We start from the raw sequence: 21926 nt of genomic DNA, 5'->3' as shown, positions 1-21926 counted from the left end.
CTCTGCATTCCCCACTGTCCCACGGGGAAGTGACGGTGCCAAAGCAGGTCAGCAAGTTGTGGGGAGAGATCGTGCTCCAATTGCTAATGCCCAGCCCCGTTGGAGAGTCAGTGGCTCCAGGTAAATGGCAGATGGTCTCAATCCTTAGGATGACAACATTTTGGCTCTCATCACTCACTCGCCAACCATGCACCATACACGCTTGACACTCCAGCCATCTGTGACTGGTAACGCCGAGGTAGAGGCGCCCCAGTTGAAAGCCGGGCCTTCCAGGCCAGGAGCTGGTCCAGTGCATCCTCAGATACCATCTGCGTTGTCTTGGCCCCCCCAACACAGCAGCCCTCTAGCAGCCTCGCTGTATGCCCTTGAAGAGGAGCAGCAGCCATGGGAGGGGGTTGAAGCGAAGTGGGGGGAAAAATCTTGCAAAGACCCATTAAGGACCGGCAACACTTCATTGCCAGGAATATCTGTACCATTGTCCACATTGTACATAGTTGTGTGATAATAATGCATCCCTGTTCAATGGTGTCACTGTATGAAGCAGGCTTCTGTTCTTTCACATTTTGTTCACTGCAGGGTGCAATGTTGTGTAACTTTGCATTTTGTTCACTGCATAAAGCAGTTCTGTGTTACTTAACATTTTGTTCACGGCAGAGAGCAGATTTATGTTAATTTACATGTTGCTGACTGCAGGGATCAGTTCTGTGTTCATAAGTCTTTAAACATTGCATAGCTTTTGGGTTTTTTTTGGCGAGGGGGGGGTGGGGGGTGGAGAAATTGAAACTGCTGCATTTTGATAAAAATTGTTGTTTGACCTTTGACTTTGCTGTCTTGTGTCTCATTCACAGAATGAGGTGTAGAATATCCAGCATGGTGGCATAGAATAGCGAGGCAATGCTCCAATCTCCCCTTCCCCTTTCAAGCAAACCGGTCAATGATGAGCTACCAACATCAGGCTCTTGCTGCGATCACTTTTCCACACTGCCTTCCCTGTGGTTGTGGTGGACGTGGTATGGGTTCCTCGACAGGCTCCTCTTCCTTGTCCTCCTCCTCCTGAGGTGGTCCTGCAATCCCCACTGGCAATACCTGTCCCTTCATAATGGCTAAGTTGTGTAGCATGCAGCACACCATAATGAACTAATGAGCTTGGAGACCTATTGAGGGGAGTAGTGAAGGCTGCCTCGAGTGGTCCAGGCATCGGAAGCACAGCTTCAGCACACCAATTGTCTGTTCAATGATGTTGCGGGTGGCTCCATGGCTGTCATTATAGCATTGCTTGACTTCTGTGGCAGATTTCCGGAGGGGGGTGATTGAGCCAGGTGACCAGGCCGTATCCTTTGTCCCCGATCAGCCAGCTCTGTCCTTGTCTTTGTTCTCATGCAAGATGAAAGCATCATGTGTGCTCCCTGGATAGCGGGTATTTACTGTGAGGATGCACTGAGTGTGGTCGCAGACCAGCTGAATGTTTAGGAATGGTATCCCTTTCGGTTTTGGAAAAGGGATATAGATAGATTAAGTAAGTGGGCAAAAATTTGGCAGATGGAATATAATGTGGGAAAAGGTGAGGTTATCCACTTTGGTAGGAAGAATAGAAAAGCAAAATATTATTTAAATGGAGAGAGACTACAGAATGCTGCAGTACAGAGGGATCTGGCAGTCCTCGTATATGAAACACAAAATGTTAGTGTAGCAATATGCAGACTATGGCAACATAAGATGGGAAGACCCAAGAGTAAAGTTAAGGTGCCTTGAACATAGAAATGAGTTACCAATTGAAATTGAAGTTTAGTCAACCCTTCCTTAGCATAGCCAGTAACAAGTATAAACTAATCATGGAAAATAAAGTTATGAATAAACTAATTATCAGGGCAGACGAATGTGGAATCAAAGAAGATGGGGGACAGATTATAGAATAGTATAAACCAGGAGGGAAACCCCACCTAGGCAGCGAGAACCTAGGAACCACTCTCGAGAGAAGCCGGAACTTAAGTTAGGAGCTTAAAGCAGGACACCAGTGGCGGAGACTGATCACCTCTGTTAACGGGTAATACGAGCACAAGTAGTGAGGCTTATGTGCTATTTTATACATTGTTTGTACTTTAATTCTACTTTGGGAAATAAAGTTTATTTGGCTTAAACGTAACATTTGTCGACGACTTTCTTTCAATACTCGAAGTCCCACCAAATTGTTGCGACTGTAGTGATTAAATACACCGAATAAACTGTCTACAAAACTACAGTAAGTTTTGGGCAACATTAGCATGCAGGTACAGCAAGTAATCAGGAAGGCAAATGGAATGTTGGCCTTTATTGCAAGGGGGATGAAGTATAAAAGTCATGAAGTCTTGTTACAACTGTGCACAGCATTGGTGAGACCACACCTGGAGAACTGTGTGCAGTTTTGGTCTCCTTATTTAGGAGGGATATACTTGCATTGGAGGCAATTCAGAGAAGATTCATTAGGTTGATTTCTGGGATGAAGGGTTTGCCTTATGAAGAAAGGTTGAGCAGGTTGGGCCTGTAACTCATTGGAGCTTAGAAGAATGAGAGGTGATCTTATTGAAAAGTAAATGATTCTGAGGGGGCTTGACAGGGTAGATGCTGAGAGGATATTTCCCCTCGTAGGGGAATCTAGAACTAGGGGGCATAGTTTCAGAATAAGGGATCATCCATTTAAAACGGAGATGAGGAGGAATTTCTTCTCTCAGAGGGTCGTGATTCTTTGGAATTCTCTACCTCAGAGAATTGTAGAAGCTGAGTCATTGAATATATCCAAGACTAAGATTGACAGATTCTTAAACTATAGGAGAGTCAAGGGTTATGGGGAACAGGCAAGAAAGTGGAGTTGAGGCCAAGATCAGATCGGCCATGATCTTATTGAACGGCGGAGCAAACCTGAGGGGCCATATAGCCTACGTCTGCTCCTATTTTTTATGTTCATATGTTTTATGTTCTTATGGAGGTCAATCATCTCAACCCCAGGACATTGCTGCAGGAGTTCCTCAGGATAGTGTACTAGACCTCACCGTCTTCAACTGCTTCATCAATGACCTTGTTGTTATATATGTAAACTTGTATATACATTGTACAGCCACCAGAGGGCTCATCCCCTGGAGTCCCAAGGGATCCCACAATCCCTTGGGAGCACAGGTACTTAAGGAGGCCTCCACATGCTGGAGAGGCACACTGCATCACCGATTTCTCCACTATCAACATCCTGGGGGTCACCATTGGCTATAAACTTAACTGGACCAGCTACATAAATACTGTGGCAACAAGAAAAGGTCAGAGGCTGGGTATTCTGTGGCGATTGCCTTATCTCCTGACTTCCCAAAGCCTTTCCACCATCTACAAGGCACAAGTCAGGAGTGTGATGGAATACTCTCCATTTGCCTGGATGAGTGCAGTTCCAACAACACTCAAGAAGCTTGACGCCATCCAGGACAAAGCAGCCCGCTTGATTGGCACCCCATCCACCACCTTAAACATTCACTCCCTCCACCACCGGTGCACCGTGGCTGCAGTGTGTACTATCTACACGATGCACTGCAGCAACTTGCCAAGGCTTCTTTGGCAGCACCTCCCAAACTGGAGACTTCTACCACCTAAAAGGACATGGGCAACAGGTGCATAAGAACACCATCACCTGCAAGATCCCCTCCAAGTTACACACCATCCTGACTTGGAAATATATTGCCGTCCCTTCATCGTTGCTGGGTCAAAGTCCTGGAACTCCCTCCCTAACAGCACTGTGGGAGTAACTTCACCACACAGACTGCAGTGGTTCAAGGTGGCGGCTCATCACCATGAGGGAATTAGGGTTGGGGAATAAATGCTGGCCTTGCCAGTGACATCCATATCCTACGAACTAAGAAAAAAAATTACACCTGTAAAGTCCGGTTTTGCAGCAATTACTGTAAGTGCTCCATTTCCACCAATATATATGAGCTACGCACAGATTAATATTATTATACACACTATTCAGCAATGATTTTTTTGTGACTTGTTATTTAATAAGCCTGTTCATGTTATTGCATTACAAAATTTGACAATTTGATGCTGAAATAGTATTCGCAGCAAGATAACACCTTCATATAATTAGGGCCAAATCTGTTCTCATGACTCATTTGTATACTCGAGTCATTGACATTTAGAAAAAAGCAACATAAGGATATGGAATTTGAGACTATCATAGCTCTAAGAAGGAATTATAGTAAAGTAACACAATAATCTGGGAGTACCCACTGCTATTCTATTTACATTCATACCTCCATAACCTTACATCTAGGAAAGAAAGTAAACTTGTGAAAAGTAAACTTGTGAGTTTCTGTTCCAGCAGTAATTTGATAAGGATTACATTACAGGTTTCTTTTCAAAATTAATGTCAAAAAAGAATGTTGATATGATCAAATGCCTGTGATAATGCCAAATACTGTGAAAGGCTTGAAAGCCATATAGGAAATAGAGGCGCACCTAGAAAAAGCAAAATGAATGTTAAAGGAGCAATACAATTCAACTAAAATGGCTCTTCCAGCTTGCTAATAATCAGTTCAAATGCAGTTTTATAAATTATATTACATATCACCTCTGCTCAATCAAATGCAGTAACATTGCAGGTATCATTATGTAAGTCTCAGATCATAAAGCTCTGCATTGAATCTACATTGTTAAATAGAGAACACATTGTCCTTTGTATAAACCTGTGAAGTAGCATAAGAATAACACAGGGAAATGGTCACTGAGATGCTGGAAAAAGTTTGGAAAGATGAAAACAATCGAAAGATTGAAGGGCTTAAAGATTTAAGAGGGAAGAGTAAGAGATCTGGAAAAACCAAGTAGGCTGTAGAGTCTGAGAGTAAGGACTGCAACAAAGGCTGTGAAAGTGAGAAATAACAGTAGGGAGGATAAGAAATTTGTTTTTGTAGAGATCAAAATGATTTGTCGAGAGCTCGTAGTTTATAAACCACTTGAAATAGTTGTTAGCGAGTGTGCTTTCTTTGTTGAGAAACATCCCTTGGCTTTCTCATCCAGTAACCTGTAGATCTGCTCAAATAATATCTCATAGACATAGTGCAATTTATGGAGTCTCAAGACTAAGCTTTCTCAAGGTTATGCTCTCAACAGGGAAAAAACCTCCTCCAACAAACATCAATTATATAGTTACAAGTATGGTATGCTACAATTAATCTAAACACAATGGGCAGTATTATAATACTGACTTTTATTCATATTCCTGGTCATTTAACTGAGTAAAACACAGGTGATAAATATTTGTAATTTTAACATTCAGTTCTGCAAAAAGCATCAGAATGTTTTGGGAATCTGACAAATGGAAATGCTGTTTGAACATATATATGATACATTTGGCTAACACTTGTGCAGATTTATTTAACATATCATTAATCCCGGTTGCATTGATGCTTTCCATGGCACTGAAGTGGTGTAGAGCTGATTTAGCAAGAAAACATTAAACAACTGGGATTACAGAACAATCAAAGAAACAGTTAAAATAATTAGCGTGACATCGATAAGAACAAATGCACGCATTCACTTCCATATTCTTTGTAGTACAGAGGATTACTTTGGAGGGTAAGAATAACTTAAAGCAATCATTCATCATAAATCCTTTTTGCATTTTTTCCTACTTAAATCTTTCAGTTAGTATGAATAACTTGTTGAAACTAGCACTTTGCGACATCACCTGACCAGCAAAATACATATAATTAACCTTGATTGACCACTGAAGGGCAAGAGTTCATATCACACTACATCAAACATGTAATATTTACAGAAATTCAAGACACCATGACTGCTTGTCAAGTATTTAACAACTTATAAATGTCTCAGAACACTTTACAAGGGAGAGAAATTGATATTGAGCAGGAACTGAAGAAATTAAGGGAGAGACTAAAAGCAGTCAAAGGGTTTTAGAAGGCTTTTGAAGAGAAAGAGGCAGTAAAGTGGTTGTTGAAGGGAATTCAAGAGGGTTAGGGCAGAGCACCTGCAAATAGAAGGTGCTGGAATAAACAATAATATTATAAGGTTTCAACTGGTAGAATCAAAGGTACTGAAAATCTACAATTAATTCCAGATTTCAGAATAACAGAAGATTTGGAACAGGTTAATTGGTTAACCCCTGGATGAATTAGGTGGTGCTGAAACCAATGTAGAATATAAATGGAGAGTCTCTTAAGAACAAAATAAAACAGGTGGAAGACAAATATGTGTCTAAAGTCAAAAGTAAGGAGTGTAATCAGGAAAGGCCAACGTGGTTGACTGGTCATGTACAAACACAAATAAGATGTAAACAAAAATGTTTCGACAAACTAATGTCATATAATACTCAACAAAGCTAGATATAAGGATACAAAGAACTTATAGTAAAGTAATACAGCAAAAGATAACTGAGATCTGCCAGCTAAATGGGAAATGGAAAAGAAGATCGTAAACAATTGTGGTAGTAATGGGAAAAGCTTTTTCAGCTAGTGAAGAGTCAGAACTATCAAAGACTGTATTGGGACATTGACGGATGCTCAAGGACATGCTACAAAGGACTTGAGCGATATAGCAAAAATATTAAATGAGCAGTTTGCATCGGTCTTTATTCTTGAAGATGATGCTCAACTATCAGAATTTTATTATGCTGTTTACAGTAAAACTGCTAATATTAAAATAGATGAACATATTGGGCTGGAAAATGGACTTTTGGTGATAGCGTTATTTTTTCGGCATTTTTTGCCAAAAATACTGCTTTTTTTAAAGGCATAAATTTGACAAAAAAATGCGCCCGACAATAAAAATTGGTGTTGCATGAGGATTTGCGGTGGAACCTGCAGTCCTGGTCAACTTTAGTCCGAGGCCGATTACCACTAAAAAGACGTGGGGGGGAAACACACAAAAAAAATTGCAAAAAACAAAAATTTTAAAAAATCACAAACCAATTACCAAGACACTTATCTAGCGAATCGCTGAAAAATAATTAAAAAATAAAAACTTGAACTTACCTTTTTTGCAGGTCTTCATACTTACCACTGTTTCTGGGGATGTAACGCAGGCTTTACTCGGGCGTTTTTTTTCACGCAAAATACAAGTGTGCCGAACGGCCAATTTAAAACACTATCACTTTTTTTCGTTTTGCATGATGGCGGTATGCTTTTCAGCGGTATTTCAAAACTGCCAGCGCACAACTTTGACTAACTTAGGTGGACACCTTTTTCCATCAAAAAAGCCGAAATATCGCCGAAAAAACGGGCACAAGGCTGGCCAATTTCTAGCCCAAATTGTTTTAGATAGAATTAGGAATCTACAGAAAGAATGTTAGGCTGTGGGTCAAAAGCCTGGTTAAAAGAGCTTTCAGGAGGCTTTTAAAAGCAAAGAAGAAAGTGGAGGGATTTGGGAAGGTAGCTCCAAAGGGCAGAGTCAAATTTAGAAAACAGTGCAAAAGACACAGTCCAACTGGACATACACTCTATGGTGAGGATTTAAACCAGCGAAATTGACAGCACATCGGGAAGGCAGCACCAACCCACTGACTTCTGGTTTTCACTGCAGTGCGTTAGGCTGTGTGTGAGCAAGGTTGCCACTAACATATGTTAATCACTCAATTAGAGCGATATTGACAGGGATTTTTAGCTTTACCTTAGGGTCCACGGGTTTCCCAGATTTCTTGGAACTCGCCAGTGAAAGCTAGGTGAGTACACAGCAGCAATTGAGGGCTCAATACTGACAGCTGCTTTCTTACCTGCTTATGGGGAAGGGTTTGTTCACAGTACTTGTGCTGAGAGGTTACTTTACACACTTAGAGGTTTCATAAGAATATAAGAATTATGAGCAGGAGGAGGTCAAATAGCCCTGTGAGCTGGCTCTGCCGTTCAATAAGATCACGGTTAATCTTTGAACTCAACTCCACTTTTCCACGCATTTTCCAGATTTCCCCTAGAGTCCAAAAAATCTATCTATCGCACCCTTGAATATACTCAACAATTTAGCATCCACAGCTCTTCGGGGTATAGAATTCCAAAGATTCACAACCCTCTGAGTGAAGAAATTCCTCCTTATCTCAATCTTAAATGGCCGACATCTTATCCTGAAACTATAACCCCAATGTTCTAGAGTCTCCAGCCAGGGGAAACAACCTCTCAGCATTTACCTTGTCAATCCACCTCAGAATCTTACATTTCAATGAGATCACCTCTCATTCTTCCAGAGTATATAGGCCCAATCTACTCAATCTCTCCTCATAATAAAACCCTCTCATTCCAGGAATCAATCTAGTGAACCTTTGTTGCACCACATCTAAGGCAAGTATAGAAACAGAGAAAATAGGTGCAGGAGTAGGCCGTTCGGCCCTTCAAGCCTGCACCACCATTCAGTAAGGTCATGGCTGATCATCACCTCAGTACCCATTTCCTGCTTTCTCTCCATACCCCTTGATCCCTTAAGCTGTAAGGGCCATATCTAACTCCCTCTTGAATATATCCAACAAACTGGCATCAACAACTCTCAGCGGTAGAGAATTCCACAGGTTAACAACTCTCTGAGTGAAGAAGTGTTTCCTCATCTCGGTCCTAAATGGCCTACCCCTTATCCTTAGACTGTGGCTTCTGGTTCTGGACATCCCCAACATCGGGATCATTCTTCCTGCATCTAACTTGTCCAGTCCCATCAGTATTTTATATGTTTCTATGAGATCCCTTCTCATCCTTCTAAACTCCAGTGAATACAGGCCCAGTCGATCCAGTCTCTCCTCATATGTCAGTCCTGCCATCCCGGGAATTAGTCTGGTGAACCTTCGCTGCACTCCCTCAATAGCAAGAACATCCTTCCTCAGATTAGGAAACCAAAACATTAAACAATATGCCAGGTGAGGCCTTACCAAGGCCCTGTACAACTGTAGTAAGACCTCCCTGCTCCTATACTCAAATCCCCTAGCTATGAAGGCCAACATGCCGTTTGCCTTCTTCACCGCCAGCTGTACCTGCATGCCAGCTTTCAATGACTGATGTACCATGACACCCAGGTCTCATTGCACCTCCCCTTTTCCTAATCTGCCACCATTCAGATAATATTCTGCCTTCGTGTTTTTGTCACCAAAGTGGATAACCTCACATTTATCCACATTATACTGCATCTGCCATGCATTTGCCCACTCACCTAACCTGTCCAAGTCACCCTGCAGCCTTTTGGCATCTTCCTTGCAGCTCACACCGCCACCCAGCTTAGTTTCATCTGCAAACTTGGAGATATTACTACTCAATTCCTTCATCTAAATCATTGACGTATATTGTAAATAGCTGGGGTCCCAGCACAGAGCCCTGCGGCACCCCACTAGTCACTGCCTGCCATTCTGAAAAGGACCCGTTTATCCTGACTCTCTGCTTCCTGTCTGCCAACCAGTTCTCTATCCACGTCAATACATTACCCCCAATACCATGTGCTTTAATTTTGCATACCAATCTCTTGTGTGGGACCTTGTCAAAAGCCTTTTGAAAGTCCAAATACACCACATCCACTGGTTCTCCTCTGTCCACTCTCCTTGTTACATTCTCAAAAATTCTAAAAGCTTTGTCAAGCATGATTTCTGTTCTGTATCTGTGAACTCCCATGTTCTGCCACCAGGGAGCTCATCCCCTGAACACAATAACTGGCGACGAGAATACGAATCCAACGCAAAGATGCAGCAAACTGTGGGCATCCTGGAGAAGTTCTCGGAGGGTGAGGACTGGGAAGCCTATGTCAAACAGCTAGACCAGTATTTTGTAGCCAACGAGCTGGACGGAGAAGGAAGCGCTGCAAAAAGGAGATCGGTCCTCTTCATGGTCTGCGGGGCACCGACCTACAGCCTTATGAAGAATCTTCTGGCTCCGGTGAAACCCACAGATAAGTCGTATGAGGAGCTGTGTACACTGGTTCGGGAGCATCTTAATCCGAGGGAGAGCGTGCTGATGGCGAGATATCGGTTCTACACGTGCCAGCGATCTGAAAGTAAGGAAGTGGCGAGCTATGTCGCCGAGCTAAGGCAACTTTCAGGACAATGTGAGTTTGATGGCTATCTAGAACAAATGCTCAGAGACTTTCTTGCACTGGGCTTTGGCCATGAGACCATCCTACGAAAACTTTTGACTATAGAGACACCGATCCTCAGTAAGGCCATTGCAATAGCACAGGTGTTTATGTCCACCAGTGAGAACACCAAACAAATCTCTCAGCACACAAGTGCTAGCAATTTTCATAAGTTAACTGGAACTGTGTTTGCGAGCAGAAATGTACAGGGCAGAACCCACGAGTCTGCAACTGCCAGCAGGCCTCAGATGACCCAGATGACTCAGAGTCCCCAACAAAGAATGAATGCAAGGCAATTCACACCTTGTTGGCATTGTGGAGGCTTCCATTCAGCCTATTCATGCCACTTCAAAGGGTATGTTTGCAAGAGCTGTGAAACAATGGGGCACCTCCAATGAGCTTGCAGACGAGCTGCAAGCTCTGCAAAATCTGCTAACCACCACGTGGCAGAGGAAGATCAGTCCATGGTGGATCAAAGCAATTTCGAGCCTCAGAGAGAGGAGGCAGATGCTGAAGTACATGGGGTGCGAAATATCCACCTATAATGCTAAGGGTAAAATTGAATGGCTTACCCGTAGCCATGGAACTGGACACTGGCGCTAGCCAATCCATCATGAGTAAAAAGATGTTTGAGAGACTGTGGTACAACAAGGCACTCAGACCAGCCCTGAGCCCCATCCACACAAAACTTAGAATGTACACCAAAGAGCTCATCACTGTCCTGGGCAGCGCCATGGTCAAGGTCACCTACGAGGGCACGGTGCACAAATTGCCACTCTGGATTGTCCCGGGTGTTGGCCCCACACTGCTTGGAAGGAGCTGACTGGGCAAAATCCGCTGGAACTGGGATGACATCCGAGCGCTATCACACGTCGATGAGGCCTCATGTACCCAGGTTCTTAACAAATTTCCTTCCCTTTTTAAGCCAGGCATTGGAAACTTTTCCGGGGCGAAGGTGCGGATCCACTTGGTCCCAGAGGCACGACCCATTCACCACAAGGTGCAAGCGGTACCTCACATGATGAGGGAGAGAGTGGAAATCGAGCTGGACAGGCTGCAACGTGAGGGCATCATCTCCCCAGTGGAATTCAGCGAGTGGGCCAGCCCGATTGTTCCAGTACTCAAAAGTGATGGCGCGGTCAGGATTTGCGGCGATTATAAAGTAACTATTAATCGTTTCTCGCTACAGGACCAATACCCGCTACCTAAGGCAGATGACCTATTTGCAATGCTGACAGGAGGCAAGACGTTCACCAAGCTCAACCCGACTTCGGCCTACATGACGCAGGAACTGGAGGAGTCATCGAAGGGCCTCACCTGCAGCAACACGCACAAGGGACTGTTCATCTACAACAGATGCCCCTTTGGAATTCGGTCGGCTGCAGCAAGCTTCCAGAGAAACATGGCGAGCCTACTCAAGTCGGTACCACACACTGTAGTCTTTCAGGACGACATATTGGTCATGGGTCGGGACACCGCCGAGCACCTACAAAACCTGGAGGAGGTCCTCCAGCTGACTGGATCGCGTAGGGCTGTGGCTGAAGAGGTCAAAATGCGTCTTCATAGCAACAGAAGTGGAGTTTTTGGGGAGAAAGGTCACGGCGGATGGCATTCGGCCCACAGACGCCAAGACAGAGGCTATCAGGATTGCGCCCAGGCCACAGAACGTCACGGAGCTGCGGTCGTTCCTTGGTAACTTCCTACCCGGGTTAAGCACCCTTTTAGAGCCCCTACATGTGTTATTGCATAAAGGTGAGAAATGGGTATGGGAAAAAAAACAAATAATTGCTTTTGAGAAAGCCAGAAACATTTTATGCTCCAACAAGCTGCTTGTATAACCCGTGTAAAAGACTTGTGCTAGCATGTGACGTGTCAACGTAGAGTCAGGTGTGCATTACAACAAGTTAACGTCGCGGGAAGTTGCAACCTGTCGCCTATGCTTCCAGGAGCTTGTCTGAGGCCAAGAGAGCCTACAGCATGATTGAGAAAGAGGCATTAGCGTGTGTGTTCGGGGTAAAGAAAATGCATCAGTACCTGTTTGGCCTCAAATTTGAGCTGGAAACCGATCACAAGCCCCTCACGTCCCTATTCGCTGAAAACAAGGGGATAAATACTAATGCCTCAGCCCGCATACAAAGGTGGGCACTCTCGCTATCAGCGTATAACTATACCATCCGCCACAGGCCAGGCACAGAGAATTGTGCAGATGCTCTCAGTCGGCTACCATTGCCCACCACGAGGGTGGAAATGGCACAGCCCGCAAACTTGTTGATGGTGGCGCAGCCCGCAGACTTGTTGATGGTCATGGAAGCGTTTGAAAATGATAAATCACCTGTCACGGCCCGCCAGATTAGGACTTGGACCAGCCAAGATCCTCTGCTGTCCCTAGTAAAAAACTGTGTACTGCATGGGAGCTGGGCCAGCATCCCCGTTGAAATGCAACAGCCAAACAAGCCGTTCCAGCGGCGAAAGGACGATCTGTCCATTCAGGCAGACTGCATGTTGTGAGGTAATCGCATAGTGCTACCAAAAAAGGGCAGGGAGACGTTCATCTCGGATCTCCACAGCACACACCCGGGTATAGTAATGATGAATGCGATGGCCAGATCCCACGTGTGGTGGCCCAGTATCGACTCTGGCTTAAGAGTCCTGTGTACGGCAATGCAGCGTATGTGCTCAGTTGAGCAACACGCCCAGAGAGGCACCACTAAGTTTGTGGTCCTGGCCCTCCAGACCATGGTCGAGGATCCATGTCGACTATGCGGACCCATTTCTCGGTAAAATGTTCCTGGTGATGCTGGATGCTTTTTCAAAATGGATTGAATGTTAAATAATGTCGTGAAGCACCACCACCGCCACCATTGAAAGCCTGAGGGCCATGTTTGCCACCCACGGCCTGCCTGACATACTGGTCAGTGACAACGGGCCATGTTTCACCAGTGCCGAATTTAAAGAATGCATGACCCGCAACGATATCAAACATGTCACCTCGGCCCCGTTTAAACCAGCCTCCAATGGGCAGGCAGAGCGGGCAGTACAAACCATCAAATAGAGCCTTAAACGCGTCACAGAAGGCTCACTCCAAACCCGCCTGTCCCGAGTACTGCTCAGCTACCGCACGAGACCCCACTCGCTCACAGGGATGCCCCCGGCTCAGCTACTCATGAAAAGGACACTTAAAACCAGACTCTCGCTGGTTCACCCCAACCTGCATGATCAGGTAGAGAGCAGGCAGCAGCAACAAAATATAAATGATGGTCGCGCCACTGTGTCACGGGAAATTGATGTGAATGACCGTGTATGTGCTAAACTATGGACATGGTCCCAAATGAATCACGGGCACGATGATAGCTACAGAACAGAATAGGGTGTTTGTAATCAAACTAGACAATGGACAAATTTGCAGAAAGCACCTGGACCAAACGAGGCTGCGATTCACAGACTGCCCTGAACAACCCACAGCAGACACCACCTTTTTCGAGCCCACAACACACACCCAAAGGATCAACGACACCACGCCGGACCAGGAAATCGAACCCATCACGCCCAACAGCCCAGCAAGGCCAAGCTCACCTAGCAGCCCTGCAGGGCCAACAACACACCAGCCCAGCAAGGGCACAGCCAACACACCAGAACAGACATTTGTACCGAGGCGGCCCACCAGGGAAAGAAAGGCTCCCGACCGCTTCACCTTGTAAATAGTTTTCACTTTGACTTTGGGGGGGGTGGGGGGGCGGGGGAGTGATGCTGTGTATCTATCTGTAAAGCATGCACTCCCATGTTCTGCCACCAGGGAGCTCATCCCCTGAAGTCCCAAGGGATCCCAGCATCCCTTGGGAGCACTGTATATAAGCCGGCCCCTAAGGCCTGTTCCTCACTCTGGAGTGTCTTATTAAAGACTGAGGTCACTGTTACTTTAACCTCCCTGTGTGCAGCCTCATCTGTGTTAGGAACACAATAATTTCCCTTTCATAAATCCATGCTGACTTGGACCAATCCTGTCACTGCTTTCCAAATGCGCTGCTATTTCATCTTTAATAATTCATTCCAACATTTTCCCCACCACTGATGTCAGGCTAACCGGTCTATAATATATCCTTCATTCGATAAGGAGATGAAAGCTGTGCACAGTACTCCAAGTGTGGTCTCACCGAGACCCTGTACAATTATCACAAAACTTCCTTACTCTTGTACTCCAACCCCCTTGCAATAAAGTCCAACATGCCATTTGCCTTCCTAATTGCTTGCTGTACCTGCATGCTAACTCTGTGTTTCCTGTACAAGGTTATCTAAACCTCTTGGAACGCCAATATTTAATAGTTTCTCACCATTTAAAAAATATTCTTCCTACCAAAGCAAATAATCTCACATTTCCCCACATTATGCTCCATCTGCCACCTTATTGCCCACTCACTTAACCTGTCTACATGCCTTTGCAGGCTCTTTGTGTCCTCCTCACAACTTACTTTCCCAGCTAGCTTTGTATCATCAGTAAACTTGGATACATTACACTCGGTCCCTTCATGTAAAGATAGAAAAAGACTTGCATTTATATAGCACTTTTCACGACTACCGGACATCACAAAGCGCTTTACAGCTAATGAAGTACAGGTTGAACCTTCCTTATCCGGCACCCTCGGGATCTGACCTGTGCCAGATAAGGAATTTTGCTGGACGAGGAGAGGTCATGTGTTCTACCGTCTTTTGCAATAGCCAGCCCCCAGCCCCAGTCAGCCAGCCCCGATACAGATATCCCCCGACCCCACGATCCACCGTCGCCCCAAATCCCTCCCCACATCATCTCCAAGACTCATTGAAAGTAATGAAGAAGTCCTTTCTTTTTGTTTGGCAGAGTGCCGAGGGCAGCGGGGAGGGGAGGAGCGGCCAGCCCGAGGACATGGCCCGGCCCTGGAGGGAGTGCCGATGGCAGCAGAGAGAAGGAGCAGCCAGCCCGAGGACATGGCCCACCCCTGGAGGGAGTGCCGATGGCAGCAGAGAGAAGGAGCAGCCAGCCCGAGGACATGGCCCGCCCCTGGAGGGAGTGCCGATGGCAGCAGAGAGAAGGAGCGGCCAGCCCGAGGACGTGGCCCGCCCCTGGAGGGAGTGCCGATGGCAGCAGAGAGAAGGAGCGGCCAGCCCGAGGACATGGCCCGCCCCTGGAGGAAGTGCCGAGGGCAGCGGGGAGGGGAGGAGTGGCCAGCCCGAGGACATGGCCCACCCCTGGAGGGAGTGCCGATGGCAGCAGAGAGAAGGAGCGGCCAACCCGAGGACATGGCCCGCCCCTGGAAGGAGTGCCGAGGGCAGCGGGGAGGGGAGGAGTGGCCACCCGGCGGCCGGGAATGGTGCCGGACGAGGGGTGGTGCTGGATGAGAGAGTCCCGGATAAGAGAGGTTCAACCTGTACTTTTGAAGTGTAGTCACTGTTATAATGTAGGAAACATGACAACTAATTTGCACACAGCAAGCTCCCACAAACAGCAATGTGATAATAACCAGATAATCTGTTTTAGTTATGTTGATTGAGGGATAACTCCCCTGCTCTTCTTCAAAATAGTGCCATGGGATCTTTTACTTCCATCTGAGAGGGCAGACGGGGCCTCGGTTTAACGTCATATCCGAAAGACGGCACCTCCAACAGTGCAGCACTCCCTCAGCACTGCCCTGGAGTGTCAGCCTAGATTTTTGTGCTCAAGTTCCTAGAATGGGATTTGAACCCACAACTTTCTGACTCAGAGGTGAGAGTGCTACTCACTGAGCCAAAGCTGACTTATCTAAGACCTGCTGCCAGCTGGACCTGATGGCCATGCTTTACCAGTGGCTGTCAAAATCACCACCGCCTTCAACTATTTTGCCTCTGGATCCTCCCAGTGCTCTGCTGGAGACATTTGCAGGATCTCAATCTCGCAGTAGGCACAAAAATGCATAAGACAAGTGACTGATGCCTTGTTTTCCAGGCTACCAATTATGTCAACTTTGCTTGTGAAGACATCAGTCAGAATGAGCTGGTGTTTGAGCTTGTGGCTCTGGCTGGCTTCCCACAGATGCAGGGCGTCAACGACTGCAAACATGTTGCAATTAAGGCACCCTTAGATCACACCGGAGAGTTTGTCAACTGCAAGGGCTTCCACTCCATCAACGTGCAGCTGGTGTGCAACCACAAAAAGATCTTTATGCAGGTGTGCGCAAGATGTTTTCATCCTGCAGCAGTCCACCTACTCATAAGTCTTCACACCTGGAAGCAGAGTTACCAGCTGGCTCCTCGGATACAAGGGATAGCAACTTAAAACATGGCTGATGACACTTTTCAGAAACCTAAGGAATGAGGCCCAGAATGCTACAATGAATGCGATATGACCTCCAGATGTGTCACCAAACAACCAATTGGCATGCGGAAGATGCGCCTAGACAGATCTGAAGGCCCCTTCAGTACGCACCAGCTTGGGTCTTCAGAATGGTTGTGGTGTACTGTGCTGTGCTCTGCACAACATTGCCCAGCAGCAAGGTGTGTGCCTGCAGGAGGACCAAGGCACAGAGCACAGAGCCTAATCAGAAGATTCAGAGGAGGATGAGGATGAGGACGAGGACGAGGAGGAGGATGAGGAGACTGAAGGTGATGAGGGCACTCATTGCTGCCCGAGGTACCAACCAGCAACCAAGAGTGGGCAACACGGGAAAGAGGTGCAAAATACTAATATTCATATGCAACAAATGAGACTTAACAGTACAAAATGTGAGACACATCCATTGCATACCCTTGTGCAACTATAAATCTTCACAAATAGAAAAATAGAAAATGGTGGAAATACTCAGCAGGTCAGGCAATTTCTGTGGAGAGAGAAACAAAGTTAATGTTTCAGGTCAATGTCCTTTCATCAGAACTGGAAAAATTTAAAGATGCAACAGGTTTTAAGCTAGTGCAGAGGCAGGGAAAGGGGGAAGGGAAGAAAGAACAAAAGGGAAGGTGTGTGGAAGGCGGGAGAGATTAAATGACAAAAGAGATGATGGTGCAAAGCAAAAGTAAGATGATAAAGGGACAAGTAAAGAAACAAAATTTGGGTCGAGAGGAGGTGTAAATGGCAATAGCAATAATGGTTCTGATGATCATAACCACGACTCCCATTTTTTCAGAGAGCAGCTGCTGGTAATGATTCTGCTATTGCCATTTGAGAAGTGGAGGCGCTTTGAGCGGTGTCCCCACTTCCATGTCTCCTTTCACCATCATTCCTCTCATTGCCCAGCATGATGTCTCGCACTTCACAAGTACTGACAGGCATTTCAAGCATGCTGTGCATGATTGCAGAGAGATTGGAGGAGTCCACCTCAAGCATGAGTGGCATGCTGTTGCAGGCCATTGTGATTATGTCTTCTTCCATGGATAGAGTGGCCAACTGCATAGAGCATCAAACACAGCAATCACATGAGTGCATGTAGGCCTTCATGCTAACACTGTGCACTTCCATGCTAACACTGTGCTGTAGAACACTTTGCTGTGCTAAAAGGCCAAGGTATCGTTCATCCTATTTAAGGAGGTATCCAGAATGTGCAAGCCCTTATTGAAGTGATAGATGGGGATGTGAGGAAGTGCACAGACAGAGAGGAATGGGTACTCCTGCAAGGTAATTTGGTGTGAGGAGTGATGTGCTGGATTAGGCTTGAAAGGGCAGAGTGATGGGGTTGCAATGTTACGCATATCAGGATATAAGTGAATGTGCCATTGCTCTCACCTTTCCTGTCCTACTTAGGACATTGAACTGCTTCCTGCATTGGATCCAAGAGCACCTGCTGCTGACCTCTTGTGCCACCTCCAACCATGTCTTTTTGGTGTCCTCAGCTGGCTTCTTCCTCCTGTTGCTAGGGAACAGTATCTCCCTCCGGGTCCTCACAGCCCCCAGCAGCACATCCAGGTATGTGTTGGTGAAGCGGACGCAGCCTTTGCCTACCTGCCTTCCATTGCAAGACTTCTTTCTCTCTCCTTCCCAGCTCCAACTGCTTCAACTTGCATGTTTGAGTGCCCCTTTAAATACTGGCGCTGTGATCGCATCGTGCGGGTCATCATCACGCCCACTGACACTAATTGGACTGGAAACCCGGAAATCAGATGTCAATAAAGTGGCTGTGTTAAAAAGCCACTGACAGACAAGCTGCACATATTTCCAGGTTTCCCACATGCTATTGGCCCACCCCCCCAACACCACCCCCATCCCCACACCACCCCCCCAACAACACCCTATCCAGCTCTCAACACGTCTGCACATTAAAATCTAGCCCATTGTTACCGAATGGTGATTGGTGGTGGCACCTTCATCTCCTGTGAAACCTGAAAAAGAAACTCAAAAATTCGACTGGCCACATAAATTAGCAGAATGATTGATATTCAAATGTCTGATTCACCAAACCTACTGCCGATGACAGACTGGAGATTTTGTCCTATACTTTGGCAATAAAAGATGCAATGTATAAAGAACCTTTATCTATAGAAAATGGAAGTGGCACAATGGCACAGGTTCTAGAGCTTTGCACAATATATCTATCTGCAACAGCATATTGACATTTTCATGTATGCACTCAGCAGACAACTTCCCCAGAACTGATCAAGCTAGACTATCTTCTTATGCTATGTGAAGGTGAAGGGTGTGGAATAAATTACATTTTTTTCTTATTGCCAAATGCAAACACCTACCTCAAAATTGACAGGCAGGTTTCGCTTCAAAGCAATCTCAAACACCAAGCTGATTTCAGACTTGTTGATATCTGTATCCTCTGCTCCTTCATTTGAAATTTCTTCACTCTTTGAAGTACAAGAGAAGGAATTTTATCTTAGTTATATAATGGCTGTGGTCTCTAGCGCACTGTGATGACACCAATGTAATGCTATTTTCTTAAAGGATCATGGGAGTGCAAAGTCTGCTCGTGGGAATGTTTGGTAATGCAATGCAATGTTTCACACTACTGCCACCACTGACATCCAGATAAAGTCTGGTTATTAAAAAAATCAATTAAAGTAAAAAAACATACACTCCAACACAAATATCCAAGTTATTAATATATGGAAAAATAACTGAGAATGCTATAGAAATTATAATAAAATCGGGCCTTATCCATCTATCTAAAGCACATGGCTCAAGGTAGCTGCCTATGCATCAGCAATTGTCGGATTTGATTTCCGAATCTAGGCTGACACTCCAGTGCAGTACTGAGGGTGTGCAATATTGTTAGCGGTGTCATCATTTGGATAAGATGTTAAATTAAATCTGAATGTCTGTTCCAATGTAAATCATCCCATGGCACTATTTAAAGAGGAACAGGGCGTTCTCCGGTTATCCTGGCCAACATTCCCCTCTTAATTAATACAACCAAAAAGCCCGATATAAACTGGTCATTTGTCTCATGATTGCCATGTTTGTCTATATCCAACAGTCAAAAGTAATTCTGAAATATGTTGCTGCAATAAGACAGTACATAACTGCATGTCCTTTAAAAAAATATCACCATCTAGAATACTCTTTTTATTCCTGAGACTACCAAATCTACGCACTAGAACTAACTGCCAGCAACACAACTAAACTAAAGCCAGAGGTCCACAATGAACTGCAGCATCTGAAACTTGACATATAAATAGAAGGTAGGCCTGTCAATTTATTCACTGTTTCTCATTTTTAACAATTCTAAAATACTGCAGTCTACCTGGACTCATGCCTTTTTTGTTGCCCAGTAGCCTGCTTCCAGAATTTCTTCAATGGCATCCCTAGCTACCTGCTGAGAGGCGCTGGCCAGACTGGTCTGCCTCCTCCAATGTTCTCTTTACTCTTCAAGAAAACACTACTGCTTCAATTTGGCATCACCATGCTTAATACAATATAGATAACAAAGTGTAGGGGATCAAACCTATATTCTCCCACTCTGTGGCATGGAGTATCAGGACTCCAATACGCAGAACCATGATCCCAAACCAAATTAAAACTATAACAACTGAAATTAGTTAGCTATTGCATAACTAGAGAGCCATACAAATCCTAGTATAAAACATTGAATTAACTTGGGAGCCCGACTGGACATATCACCAACACTGTTACTTGTGTTGTGCAGGTGAGTCCAATCATGTGACAACAGTTGCACAATCCATTTAGTAAAGTCTATATAGATCACTGCATCTGCTGCTAACAAAATGATTTTTTTTTAAACTGAAAAATGTATTCTAAGCAAGTTTTCTCAACTTTATTACTTTTCAAATTCACAATCCAATCAGGCAATGAACAATTAAATGTTTATAGTGTAGGATGACCAGGCAGTTTTAGAAATAATCAATCAGGATTGTTGTTCATGATCATTATCCAGTGATTCCTGTTGGAAAGTGCATGAGTAGATGTTAAGTAAGAGGAAGATAAGTTTTGGCTTATCTCCACCCCCTCCCCATGTAATCAAATAGTCTGTGCTGACTTTCAATGTCTCGAATCATATATGAAAAATGGCTATGTGGGAGGGAGAAGGGGGTGCAGGGCTGCCGATACCTCTGGAATCGTTCTTCAGTAAAAGTTAGCGCCTTAAGAAGAGAAAATTGAAAGAAAAAAACACTTTAAAGAATACGGTGCAACATTATGTATACAAAGCCTTGGGCATGATTTTTCTCGGGGCTGGTTGTAACAGTAATTAGTTTTCTAATTTTTCTCTGGAGAGCTGAAGGCGAATATTAACATGGAAATTTTCCTAAGAGAACAGCAGGCAGTAATTTCCGCAGTAAGTTCTGGCAGTAAGTAAGCTCATTTCAGAAACATATAGCTTGAGTGGAGTGCTGGAGAGAAATAAAAAGGGGACAAGGGAATTCTGGTGGCATAAGAAGAACATAAGAACATAAGAAATAGGAGCAGGAGTATGCCATACGGCCCCTCGAGCCTGCTCCACCATTTAATACGATCATGGCTGATCCAATCATGGACTCAGCTCCACTTCCCTGCCCGCTCTCCATAACCTCTTATCCCCTTACATTTAAGAAACTGTCTATTTCTGTCAAATATATTCAATGTCCCAGCTTCCACAGCTCTCTGAGGCAGCGAATTCCACAGATTTACAACCCTCTGAGAGAAGAAATTTCTCATCTCAGTTTTAAATGGGCGGCCCGTTATTCTAAGATCATACCCTCTAGTTCTAGTCTCCCCCATCAGTGGAAACATCTCTGCATCCACCCTTGTCAAGCCCCCTCATAATCTTAAACGTTTCGATACGATCATTTCTCATTCTTCTGAATTTCAATGAGTAGAGGCCCAACGTACTCAACCTTTCCTCATAAGTCAACATCCTCATCTCCGAAATCAACCTTGTGAACCTTCTCTGAACTGCCTCCAAAGCAAGTATATCCTTTCGTAAATATGGAAACCAAAACTGCACGCAGTATTCCAGGTGTGGCCTCACCAATATCTTATATAGCTGTAGTAAGACTTCCCTGCTTTTATACTCCATCCCTTGCAATAAAGGCCAAGATACCATTCCTGATCACTTGCTGTACCTGCATACTATCCTTTTGTGTTTCATGCACAAGTACCCCCAGGTCCCACTGTACTGCAGCACTTTGCAATCTTTCTCCATTTAAATAATAACCTGCATGTCAGTCATACAACTGACCTGCTTACATCTGGGCTGAATGTTCCCCTAATGCTGGATTGAAAGATAGGAGAAAAATAAAAAGCGGGTAGTTGCCTACTTCTACTTCTGTTGGCAGTCAGGTAATAGTGAGACAGGAAAATCACATTCTGCAGTGTCGTTGTTGGAAGGCCCTTATCTGTGAGTATTGTATAATTCAGAATGTCGATAAAGAAATGATATACACAACCTACTTTTCTGTCATTGATTTTAACTTTGGAGAAGTTAACA

At 44.9% G+C, this 21926-nt stretch overlaps 1 protein-coding gene across 4 annotated transcripts in view; it reads right to left on the bottom strand.

Moving 5' to 3' along the window:
• stau2 (staufen double-stranded RNA binding protein 2) overlaps positions 1-21926 on the bottom strand; it is a 675620-nt gene that overhangs the window by 390216 nt on the left and 263478 nt on the right. For all 4 annotated transcript variants that reach the window (XM_070891170.1, XM_070891163.1, XM_070891177.1 and 1 more), the window contains one exon: positions 18742-18849. In XM_070891170.1, coding sequence (XP_070747271.1) covers positions 18742-18849 — 108 coding nt within the window. The remainder of the gene's footprint in view (positions 1-18741; positions 18850-21926) is intronic.

The sequence above is a fragment of the Pristiophorus japonicus genome, chromosome 1, assembly GCF_044704955.1.
Source record: "Pristiophorus japonicus isolate sPriJap1 chromosome 1, sPriJap1.hap1, whole genome shotgun sequence".
Lineage (NCBI taxonomy): Eukaryota > Metazoa > Chordata > Chondrichthyes > Pristiophoridae > Pristiophorus > Pristiophorus japonicus.
The sequence above is the reverse complement of the archived record's forward strand: the minus strand, read 5'-3'. Positions and strand labels throughout refer to the sequence as shown.